This window comes from Elephantulus edwardii, unplaced genomic scaffold (genome assembly GCF_000299155.1).
Source record: "Elephantulus edwardii isolate Elephantulus edwardi_28Jun2011 unplaced genomic scaffold, EleEdw1.0 scaffold00541, whole genome shotgun sequence".
Taxonomy (NCBI): domain Eukaryota; kingdom Metazoa; phylum Chordata; class Mammalia; order Macroscelidea; family Macroscelididae; genus Elephantulus; species Elephantulus edwardii.
The window spans coordinates 278,464-289,387 of NW_006400291.1; the positions used below are offsets into that span (position 1 = coordinate 278,464).

The window sequence follows — 10,924 nt, forward strand, 5'->3', positions numbered from 1 at the left end:
ACACACACACACACACACACACACCTGGGGAAAGCTGAACAATTCTGGTGGGTTATGTATCTCAGTGGGTCTCTGGGTGTGATAAACACTAAGCACTTGTCTTCTAAGCAAAGCAGAGGCTTCGTCTCTGTGAACTCGTCACTGAGAACCCAGTGGAGCATATCCCCTCCAGGGTGCATGAGGACATTGTGTGTCAGATCAACTCAGCGACTGTCAGGACCAGTCATATTTTCCTGACACTTATCTAAATGTTACTTTGGTGAAAATGAGTGGAGAGTACATGAGACCTTCATGTATTATTTAATATTTTAAATAATTGCATGTGAAGCTATAATTATGTCAATAAAAATGTTTATTAAGCACATACAAACACACACACACACACACACACACGGGCACACATATGACACTCAATAAATATTTATCCTTGGTGAGGTACTGTCCCCTGAACTTGCCAGAATTCACCTGAGAATGTTTGCCTCCTGCTCTCCACTTGATGACCTCACTTGGCGGGGACCAGAGCTGTCCATCTGCACATGCTTCAGGGAATGGACAGGGTTGGGTAGCAGAGGGCAGCAAAGCTGAAGGAGCTGGGTCCTAAAGTCTCACAGAGTTCTCAGTGGACGGGGGGTGGGAGTGGGTGAACAATGGCAAGTGTCCAGGACCACATCCTGGAAATGCCCCAGGCTGGCCCTGGGCACCTTCAGCCTGTTCTGAAGTATCCAAGCTTCCTATAAGGCCAGGGGCCATGGGTGTGCCATTTTTCACCCCAGAGGCCCACTGAACCATACAAAACACACCCTCAGCTTCATCCCAACACCCTGTGAGCTGTGGGTAGTGAGGACAGGTCAGGGTGGGCCCACATTGGCAACACACCTAGTAAGTTTCAGGTACTGAATTAGATGTCCTAGGCAATTTAATGTAATGCTTTAATTCAGTTAAGTCATTCATTTAATGATCATGCCACCCTTTTAATTTAGGTGTCCCCTTCCTCATTTTCAGGGAGTTCTGGTGGCTTAGTGGTAAGGAGTTATGCCATCAGCCCAAAGACAGGAAGTTCAAACCCACCAGCTGCTCCACTGGAGAAAGATGGACAATCTCCTCCCATGTAATTTATTGCCTCTGAAAAGCCACTTGAGGGTCAGTTATGGGTTGATTCCAAGTCGACAGTACATAACAGAAACAAACACCCTTATTTTACAGATTAGGAAATTAAGAGGTCCAGGAATCAGCTCAAAGTCTTCCTTTGGGATCTGACTCCAGAATCTCCAAACTTATATTTGCTTTTATTTGCATGTCCTTATTTGTGGTTTTCGCTAGATTTTACTGGTGTTGGGATGGAAGCCCAGAGGTGTCACTTCACAGGCCCTTATAGCTTAGCTGGCACGGTCTGAGCTAGAGTTTGAGCCTTGAGCACCTCGAAGTACTGTGTTTCCTGCAACCCCTGAGCTCCCTCAGCCCTGCCATCTGGTTTCAGCTCCCCATCAGTCTGTCTCAGCCAGTCAAGAGCAGGGATAGGGATCAGTTTGTCACCATCACAGTTTCCGTTCTCGCCAGCTGTGAGTGATCATTCAGCAATTTCAAACTAATGGCCGTGGGCACTATTTTCCGTAGCCACACCTCTGCCCTCACACCAGATGCTCTTCAAAGCAGAGTCTACAGGCTATTTCTATTATTAAATATGCCACCAAAGGGTCACTATGAGTAGAATCAACTCAACGACAGTTGTTGCCGTTGGGTGCCATCAAGATGACTATGACTCGAAGTGACCCTATGAATGACAGACGGAAAACTTGCCTGACCTGCACCAACCTCACAAATTGCCATGTTCAAGTCCATTGTTGCAGTAGACGGTGCTAATCCATCTCACTGAGAGTCTGTATCTCTCTTTTGTTGACCCTCAACTTTCCCCAGCATACTATCCTTTTCCAAGGACTGGTGCCTCCTGACAACATGCCCAAAGTAGCTTAGGGGGAATGTGGTTAGACAGCTGCAGAGCACAGCTAGGTCACAAGCCACATGGAGACTGGGTTGTCCCAGAGGACACGGTCTACACACGAGGCTTCCTCCTCACTAACCAAGGCCAGGTTCCCTCCTACAATGCAACAAAAGCATCTGTGGCAACACAGCTTGGGCTGCTAACCCAGTGGCTGTGGGGGAGAAAGACCTGGAAATTGATCCCATAAGGATTACAGATAAGAATCCCCTATGAGACAGTTCTACTTTGTTTGATGGCTTTGCTATGAGTGGAATAGAAACACAGCAGTACCAAATGACAGTGTTTGAACCAGTAGAACAGAAAAGAAGGCCTGAAACCCAAGAGCAGCCTGCCTCTCCATGGGGACTTGATGAGGTGAGGACTAGAGATGGGGTGAGGGCTCGATAGTATGAAGGCTCAATGGTGTGAGGATTCGATGGTGTGAGACCTCGATGGTGTGAAGGCTCGACAAGGTGAAGGCCCAACAGAATGATGATTCAATGGGGTAAAGACGGCATGGGGTGAGGACTGGATGAGGTGAGGGCTCGATGGTGTGAGGATTCAATGGTATGGGGCTTGATGGGGTAAGGGATCAATGGGGTGAGAACTCGATTGTGTGAAGAGCTGTTCTCCTGTTTACATAAACAGTCTCACAGAATGCACCATCTGACACAGCCACTCTGAGAGCACTCACAATAATAATTCTAAAGAGTTCCTTTAAGTAAATTTACTAAAATTTGGGTTAATGAATGAAAAACTAAGCACAGATCATGGCAGATAAAGCAAAAAATGGTGAAGGCCAAGTACAAACACCCTGGGATATTTGCTCATTTCTCACAGGGCCCAGTTCCTGTCCATGGACAGAGGGTCTGCCCAGCGGGCAGCAGACTGATTCCTCCAGGTCTGATCTGTCGCTGTCAAGGCCACTGCTAACAGCATGAAGCTACTCAGCACTTTAATGTGGCCAGTCCTGTGGGAAGACAAGGAAGCAGTCATTTGAACAAAACAAGGGCTTGGAATTCTGCATGACTTAGAATCAGAGAAGGCATGAAGCAAGGCTGTATTTTCTCTGTATCTATTCAATCTATAGGATGAGTAAATAATTCTAGAACCTAGATTACATGAAAAACAACATGGAGTCAGAATCAGGGGAAGGCTCAGCCACAGCCTGAGCTCTGCAGATGAAACAGCCTTGCTTGCTCAAAGTGAGGAGGACTTGAAGCACATAGAAGACCAGAGAATACAGATTCTTCAATATGGAATGCATCTCAGCATAAAACACCCAATCCTCACCACTGTTGTGGGATAGAGGGAGAAAAAAAAATGCAAGTTATAATTTTATTTAGATCTGCAACCAACACTCAGATGAGCAGCAGGGTTTTGTTTTGTTTTAGAAATCAAATGTCCTACTGCATTGGGCAAATTTGCTGTCAAGGACCTCTTTAACAGCAAGGATGTCCACATAAAGACTAAAGTGTGCCTGCTCCAAGCCCTGATATTTTGAATTCTTTCATATACATCTGAAAGTCACACGATGAATAAGCAAGATCAAAAAAGAATTGATGCCTTTACATTTTGTGTTACTGAAGAGTGCTGAAAATACCACAGACTACCAAGAGAAAAAGGAAATCTGTCTCATACACTTTGGAAATGTTGTCCGGAAGATGCTCAATGAGGTGGACTGACACAGTGACTACAACAAAGCAATGAAGTTGGGAGGCTGGTACAGGGTCAAGCAGGAATCTGTCTGTTGTCTGCACATCGGGTCAATAGGAATGTGTGCTGACTGAAAGTTGCCTCAACACTTAAAATCAAGATGTGCTATTAGTGTCGGAAAAAACCCTGGTGACATATGTGTAATATGTTAACCAAAAGGTTGGTGGTTCAAATACACCAGCTGCTCTGCTGGGAGAAAGATGCACAATCTCTTCCAACAAAGATTGACAGCCTCACAAATCCAATGGAGGGTCAAGTGGAGTCAAAATCTGCTTGATGGCAATTCTTTAGGTTTGGAATACACACTGGATTTCAAAGATTCAACATTTTAAAATCCAGCTGCACTGAAGTGGACTCTGGTTCACGGCCACATCTCGTGTGTCACAGGAGACCTGTGCTCTGTGGATTGTCAGTGGCTGGTTTTCTGATGTAGGCTGCTAGGCTTTGCTCTGGAGAGGAATACAAACTTGCAGATTTTAGCTTTTGAGCCCCTTAATCATTTGTACCACCCCGGGGCCTCCATTGTTATTACTGTTGTCAGTAGTTGCCTTGAGTTTCAAGTTGGATACCTGTGATCCTGTGACAACAGATCTGACACTGTCCTGTCCATCCTCCTCATCCTTCCTCTCTTTTGTTCACCCTCCATCTTTCTAAGCTTGATGTCCTTTTCCAAGAACTGTTCCCATAAAATAAACGAACACCACCCTTGCCCCCTGCTGCCCAGGTTATTGTGACTCAGTGGCAATCACTCAGCTTTCTGGGGCTGTAATCTTCACAGAGGGAGAATCATTCCCATCTTTCTCTTGTGGAATGGCGGGTGGACTCAAACTGTAGATTTGTCTAGTGAGCAATCTGATCATTCTCTCACCAAGATTAAACAGACTTTCATTTTGCTCACTCACTTTCATGTGCCCAGCAGAAAATGATAAAGTTCTTCTCTGGTCCTTGTGTCCTCACTGGGTCTGTGGAAATGTTGGCAGCTTCCTGTAGGGCACAGCTGGCCCCAGACCTCCTCTCTGTTCCTGTCCCAGCTGGAGGTCAGTGCGGCAGGGGGAGTGGTCCAAGAATGGGGGAGGCAGCCAGGGCTAAGGCTGGGGATCAGTGAGGGCATAGGCAGGAGAGATATTAGTGTGAAGGGTGTTCAGAGCTCCTTTAAATGTGGGTGGTTATGGAGTGTCAAGGTGACACTTGAGTCTCCAGGGAACTTGTCATCCAGAGTTACAGGCAGCATGTCTGCTCCGACGCCTTCCCAGGCCCCAGAGCACATTCCTGGGCCTCCACCAGGACCACCATTGTCCCAAGGTGTCACCACTGGGTCATTTGAAAGAAAACACTTTAGAAAACCTAGACTTGAACTTCCCACCTCATGCCTGGCCCCATCTCTACAGATCCCTGAAGAGTCAAGTCACCCACAGAACAGCTGGCTGAGCTCACTGCCTTCTGTCAGCTGGACAGAGCTTCCCGTGAGGGCCCATCTGATGGAGAAGCAGCAGCTAGTTCATCTCTCTGGAGCTTGTTAGCTTGGGTCCTCCACAGGCAACCCCTAAAGAGCAGGGAACACGTCCTGGCAAACTCCAATTAAAGCACCAAATGCCTGTCTCCAAGGCTAACTTCTTCCACATGTTCACTAACATTTGTGGACGGTATACAGCCTGGAATGCTTTGCCAAGGTGGACAGGACCCCAGTGCAGAAGATGCAGAGAGGGTTTCTAGAAAGCTGGCACTCCTTCAGGCAGCTTAGAATAGCAGCAAGACCTCTGTGGTCAACCAGACAGGGACTTAAACACAAGCCCTCCCATCCTGGCGGGGCAATCCTACACTAGGTGTGTAACTGCTTTGAGTGCTGGCTTCCTCCACAATTTACCCTCACAGGGTTTGGGGGAAGATTCCATCCTGTGACACATACACAACCCAGCCCAGCTCTTAGTACACAGCATGAGAGTTGGTGGTTATTTTTAACCCAGTGAGGGCTTGGCTACCCAGTGCAGGGGCCAGGCAATTCTTCAGGGAGACTCAATCCCAGCTGTTCTAACTGGCTGCACCTCAGAACCTCCTGGGGCAAGCATACCACAATCTGTTCACTGAGGGCTGCATTATTTGATCCCAGGGGACTGAAGATGCTCTATTTTCATAAAGCTCCTTAGTAGATTTGAAAAGGCAGCTAAGGTTCAGAGAAGATTGTTCTAGGGCTCGTCTTGGGCAGGTGGAGTGGCCTCCAAATTCAGGCCTGGCCAGGTGCACTCAGTTGCCTCCTCCTTTTAAGAGCTTGTTCTGAGGGTTGAGGACTTCCCAGGGGCTCAGATGGGGGCTTCCCTGCCCTCCCCAACCACAGCATGGAGATGGGGATGCTGCAGTGCAGGATGGCTCTCCTTCTGAGCACCCACTCCCATCATCACTCAGTCTATTTCCATCACTTGGGACAGATGGCAGGAAGCAGGGGTGGGCGTTGCATCATGTAGCCCAGGGATTCAGGACGGGGAGGCTCTAGCGAATCTCACTTCTCCCTTGGGCACTAGTGGATGTGGAAGAGGCAGCTGGCCTTGTGAGGGGGGTCAGATCTGTCACACATCCCCAAGAGTCTGCACGCAGAGGGACAGTAATGGCACCCCATCAGGGCATGGCCAGCGAGGATGGCAAGGGCCACCGTGGGACAAGCTGGGCAGTCTCAGCTGTGCTGTGGGTGGTACACCTTACCCAGGGCACTGCCCTCCAGTAATGAGGGGTCATGTCCACCTAGGAGCGTGTCCATCTTGCTGTCTATCCTTCTCTATTCAGTAATCAGAAAATGACAACATTGAGCTCTGGCCATTCATCAAGTCTGTGCACCAGGGACAAGGCTCGGGCGGGAGGAGGGGTGCATTTGTCTAACAGATCAGTAGGAAGAGGCTGTGCTGCCAACCCAAATGCACATGGTTCAAACCCACCAGCTGCTTTGCTGGAGAAGGATGGGCAGTCTAATCCTATGTGACTTACTGCCTTTGAAAACCCACTGAAGGGTCAGCTATGAGTCAGTTCTGACAACACATAACAATAACAACATGACACCAGGAGCTAAACGAACCAGCTGAAGATGCCCAGCTAATGCTCAGTGGGGTCGGGACAGACCCATCTGCCTGGTGCAGAATCAAAGCTAATCACCAGAAAGCAGAGCTGTGTGGCTTCCCCAGCCACTGACCTCTTCTAATCAGAGCCCCTCCACACCACATGTTGGGGATCAGGGACTGTGACTTGCATGTGGAGTGTAATTTAAGGGAGGCCTTGCACATGACACTTCTGCTGGTAGCATCCCCCCCAGCCCTGATTGCCTTAGATCTCTGCTTTACAGCCCCTGCCATGTCAGAGACAGGCCCTGAGGTCAGGTGAGCTCCTGGAAGAGGCTGCAAGCCTATCACAGACCCAAATGCAGAGACTGAGGCCCCGAGAGCAGACCCTGCTTAGATTAGGAGTCAGCAGGGCCGAGCTGGGCTTCCTGGAGGCCAGTTCCCCCAGGGTGCCCAGTGCTGGAAGGGTCTGCGCAACACAGTAGCAAAAGCAGTAGAAAGGACTCAGGTCTGCTCCGAAGTCTTTCCATTACCTACATGGGGGAGTGTGGGATGGGGGTCTGAGATGGAGGCCAGGTCAGTGAAGACAGCTATGGCCCTGGGGTGGAGCCCACCTAGAAGGGCAGGAGGTCAGAGACCCAAATCAGCAGGTCAGAGGGTGGGGGCTGCTGGGTCAGAGGGGTTCTGAGGTCTGGGACATCCCTTAGGAGCTCTTTCCCTGCCTTCCTCTGTCCAGGCATCTCCTCCCTGACTCCTGCACTTCCAGCCCCCGTGGTTCTAGCTCATCACGTAGCTGCACTGTGGCACGCTTGGCCTTGGGCAGATCACAGCTGACAGATGCACCTGTTCAAAGGGAATATCAGTTAGGGGGCTGGCGCTCATGGGGAAGACTCTAGTCACTCGCCGGGCTCCTGCTTTCCCTGCCTGAGCTCAGCAGCCAGGAGGGTGAACTGTCAACCCCTCTCCCTTATCACTCTCTGCCTTGGAAACTCAGAGGCCTTGTAAGCTGCTCCTGCCTGTCTCAGTGACAGCAATGGGCTCCAAGTTTCAGGCCTGAGTCAGAGAAGCAGCTCTTCATCCTTGTGCAAGATTCTAATAAGAGAAGAAGCCCTGAATCCAAGACACTGTTATATTTCCCTTTGCAGCTCTAGATCCTGCAGCTCAAAGAGGGGTTATAGACAATACAGGGTATGTGGAGCTTGTGTGTGCCCCTTTGTGGGTTCAGAAGCTGCAAGCCTGTGGGAGCCTAGCTGTGAGGGGTGCTCCTTGACTGCCTGCTTGAGGGCATTGTCCCTCCCCTCTAGCTTCCTACAGCATCTGGTCCTGGGCCTATGAGCTTTGGTGAGAGACAGGGCAGGGCTCAAATTACAGTTGCAGTCTAGAGCAGGGCTCAGTTTCCTCATTTGCAAAGTGGGGCCATACCAGGCACTATCTCATGAGGGCCTTCAGGAGCTCTGGTTGTTTAGTGATAAAGAATTGCACTAATGCAAAGGTACGTGGATCGAATCCACCAGCTGCTCCATGGGAGAAAGATGAGCAATCTCTCCTGTAATTTACCCCTTCTGAAAACCTGCTGAAGGGTCAGCTGTGGGTTCTAACTTGATTGTACACAACAAAAAGACTGAGGACCTAATATAAGGGTGCAAAGGGAGACCCAGCCCAGAGTCTGGTATGGGATTCCTCGTAGAACTGCTTCTCCCTTAGACCGTACCTCAAGGGCAGAGGCAGGGTCACTTCCCGTTTCACCTCAGTCTTGAGCCCCAGTTCAGTGTAGAAATCTCCAGCAGATTCATAACTGGGCAGGAAGAAGGACCCCTACGAGGTGCTGGATAAAGGGGGTCCTGGACGGTGGTGATACTGCACCCCAGGATGAGAGGGGCCCAGAGCCCAGAGCCTCAGGCACTCAGGCAGAGCCAAAGCTGTTGTTATTAATCTCTCCTGAGACTTCCGAGCTCACCCCCCCTTGCTTATTGTCCGGGGACCCCAGCAGGACAGCCTAACACTTAGCTTGCTCACTGTCTGGGCCTCAATGTCTTTAGAATGGGAACCCAGTGCCTTATGCACCCAGAATGCTAGTGACTGGCCAGGAATTGTGTAGAAAAGGTGAGGGGCTCACCACCATGAGTCATTAATGGGGTGGTCACTGACCATGTCACCTGGGGACGTCCCAAATGGGATCCTGCTGTTCGATGACTACACTGCATGCTGCCATGCAAGAGGAAGGCTACTTTCACAAAGCCCAGCTGACCTTGGTGAGGGACACAGCAGTGGTGTCCCATGAGGACCTGTGTCCCTGCCTGGCCTGCAGGACATGTGGACCATGTTTCTGCCTCTGGTCAGGCTAGTCACAGAAAGGCCACTGTCAGGGATCAGGCCTATCTGGATCCACTGCGGAGGGCAGTGTGGGTCATGACGGCTGAGGAAGGTCCAGATGCACCTACAGAACCTGAGCCATCACCCTGCCCACCCAGAAGAGCAGGCGTGCCAAAGCCAGCAGAGGACAGGAAAGGGAGGGAGGACGGCCATTCTGTCTGGTGGACATTTGTACAAAAGCTCCCTGCCTTTACATACACATGAGTACAGATTAGTGTGGGCATGCTCACTGCCTGTGTGAACATGTGTCTGAGTGTGAGTATGATGTGCCCCAAGTCTGTGGGGCTGGGGTGAGGCCCAGAGCTCCCCTCAAGCTCTGTCCTGTATGCCTGCCTGCCTGCCTGGTGGCTGCTGGGAGGGCAAAAGGTAATCAGAGAGAAAGCACCTTTCCAACGTGCTCTGTCGTTGTGTCCCTAGGACTATGGAGCTGTCTCCTTGGTCAGTCCTGGCACATCTGGGAGATTGTGCAGGCAGAGGGAGTGGGCCAGGCCCTCCAGCAGACTCTCTGGTGCCCTGAATGCAACTTTCCCTGCCCTGGGCTGCTCATCCTCCCTGGTGGGTGAAGAAGAGGTAGGGACCCATTTCTCTCAGGAGAGACTGCAAGATGCAAGCCTAATGTCCATACTTCCTCTATTCTATTCACCATCCGTTCTGTCCCAAGTCATGGGGACTCTGCATATGTGGAGTAGAACCTCTCTGTTGTAGGGTGTCCACCTGCTGTGAACTGTTTGAAGTAACTTGACTGGACTTTCTTCTGCAGCACCAGACGGGTTCAGATCAGCCACCTAGATCACTTAGGACTCCCCTTGCTCACAGACAGACCTGGTTTGGCTGGGGCCCCTGTGCCCCTCCTTCCTGTCCCCCTTGCCTCCTGCACATGCTAGCTGGAGCTCCTTCTGGAGTGCTGATTCTTCCAACAGCCTCACAGAGCCAAGAGACAGATGGAGCCCAGGACCCTGATGCCCATAGGGTGCCCATGCCAGCCCTCTATTGCTTCCCTCTCAAGACTTCTGCAGGGGGGAGAGATGCAGCCAGCCGTGTTTCACCAGCCTACTGTTCTGCTTGAGCAACCAGACCCAATTCTGTGGTTCTCTTGCTTCCAAAACAAGTCTGTCCCAAGCATGCAGGAAGCACACAGGACCTCAGGACAGATTTAACCCTCTCCTGGAGGACAGCTGCGTGGCCTCTGCTTTTTAGTTCTCCTTTGATTATTCTTTGTATCCTTCCTACCCCTCCACTGCCACTATTTCTTGAACTTGAACTCTATGCCAGGAGATTTCTTTACATTCTCTCTCTCCAACCTTTCAACAACCCCAGCAAAAAGAGACTATTTGCTTGTGGAAAGTCTCTGGGTACTTGCGGAAGTGGACATTCATGAATTACTTGAATTACTCATTAAATGATGCCTTCAATGCCAGTCTTTAAGCATAAGCTACCCCACCCCAACACTCATGGCTCCCCCCAACTCTAAGGGCTGGAAGGCCATGCTCTGAGTCAGTTGCCCTGTTGTCCACCTCAGAGATGTGACTGAACAGGACCAGCCATGCAAGTGACCTCAACTGTCCCTCTTCCCAGTGTCTGCTCCATAAACAATTGAAGTCCCTCCCTTCGCAAGGAGGTCCTGGAGCCCAGCCCTCAAACAGGACACTCAACACCCCCTCTCAACAGATCTAAGGGGACAGAAGGGGATGGGGCTCAAGGCTCCACAAGCCCCTTGGGTCCAGTGCAAACTCTTCACATTCCATTCTCCACCAGGTGAACCCCACCAGAGCCTACCTTGGTCCGCTGCATCCTGGGTGCTGAGAGAAACTGTTGC

At 50.4% G+C, this 10,924-nt stretch overlaps 1 protein-coding gene across 1 annotated transcript in view; it reads right to left on the reverse strand.

Moving 5' to 3' along the window:
- KCNIP3 (Kv channel interacting protein 3, calsenilin) overlaps positions 1 to 10,924 on the reverse strand; it is a 172,437-nt gene extending 161,513 nt beyond the window's left edge. The window contains exon 1 of the mRNA XM_006903219.1: positions 10,885 to 10,924. Coding sequence (XP_006903281.1) covers positions 10,885 to 10,899 — 15 coding nt within the window. The 5' untranslated portion in view covers positions 10,900 to 10,924. The remainder of the gene's footprint in view (positions 1 to 10,884) is intronic.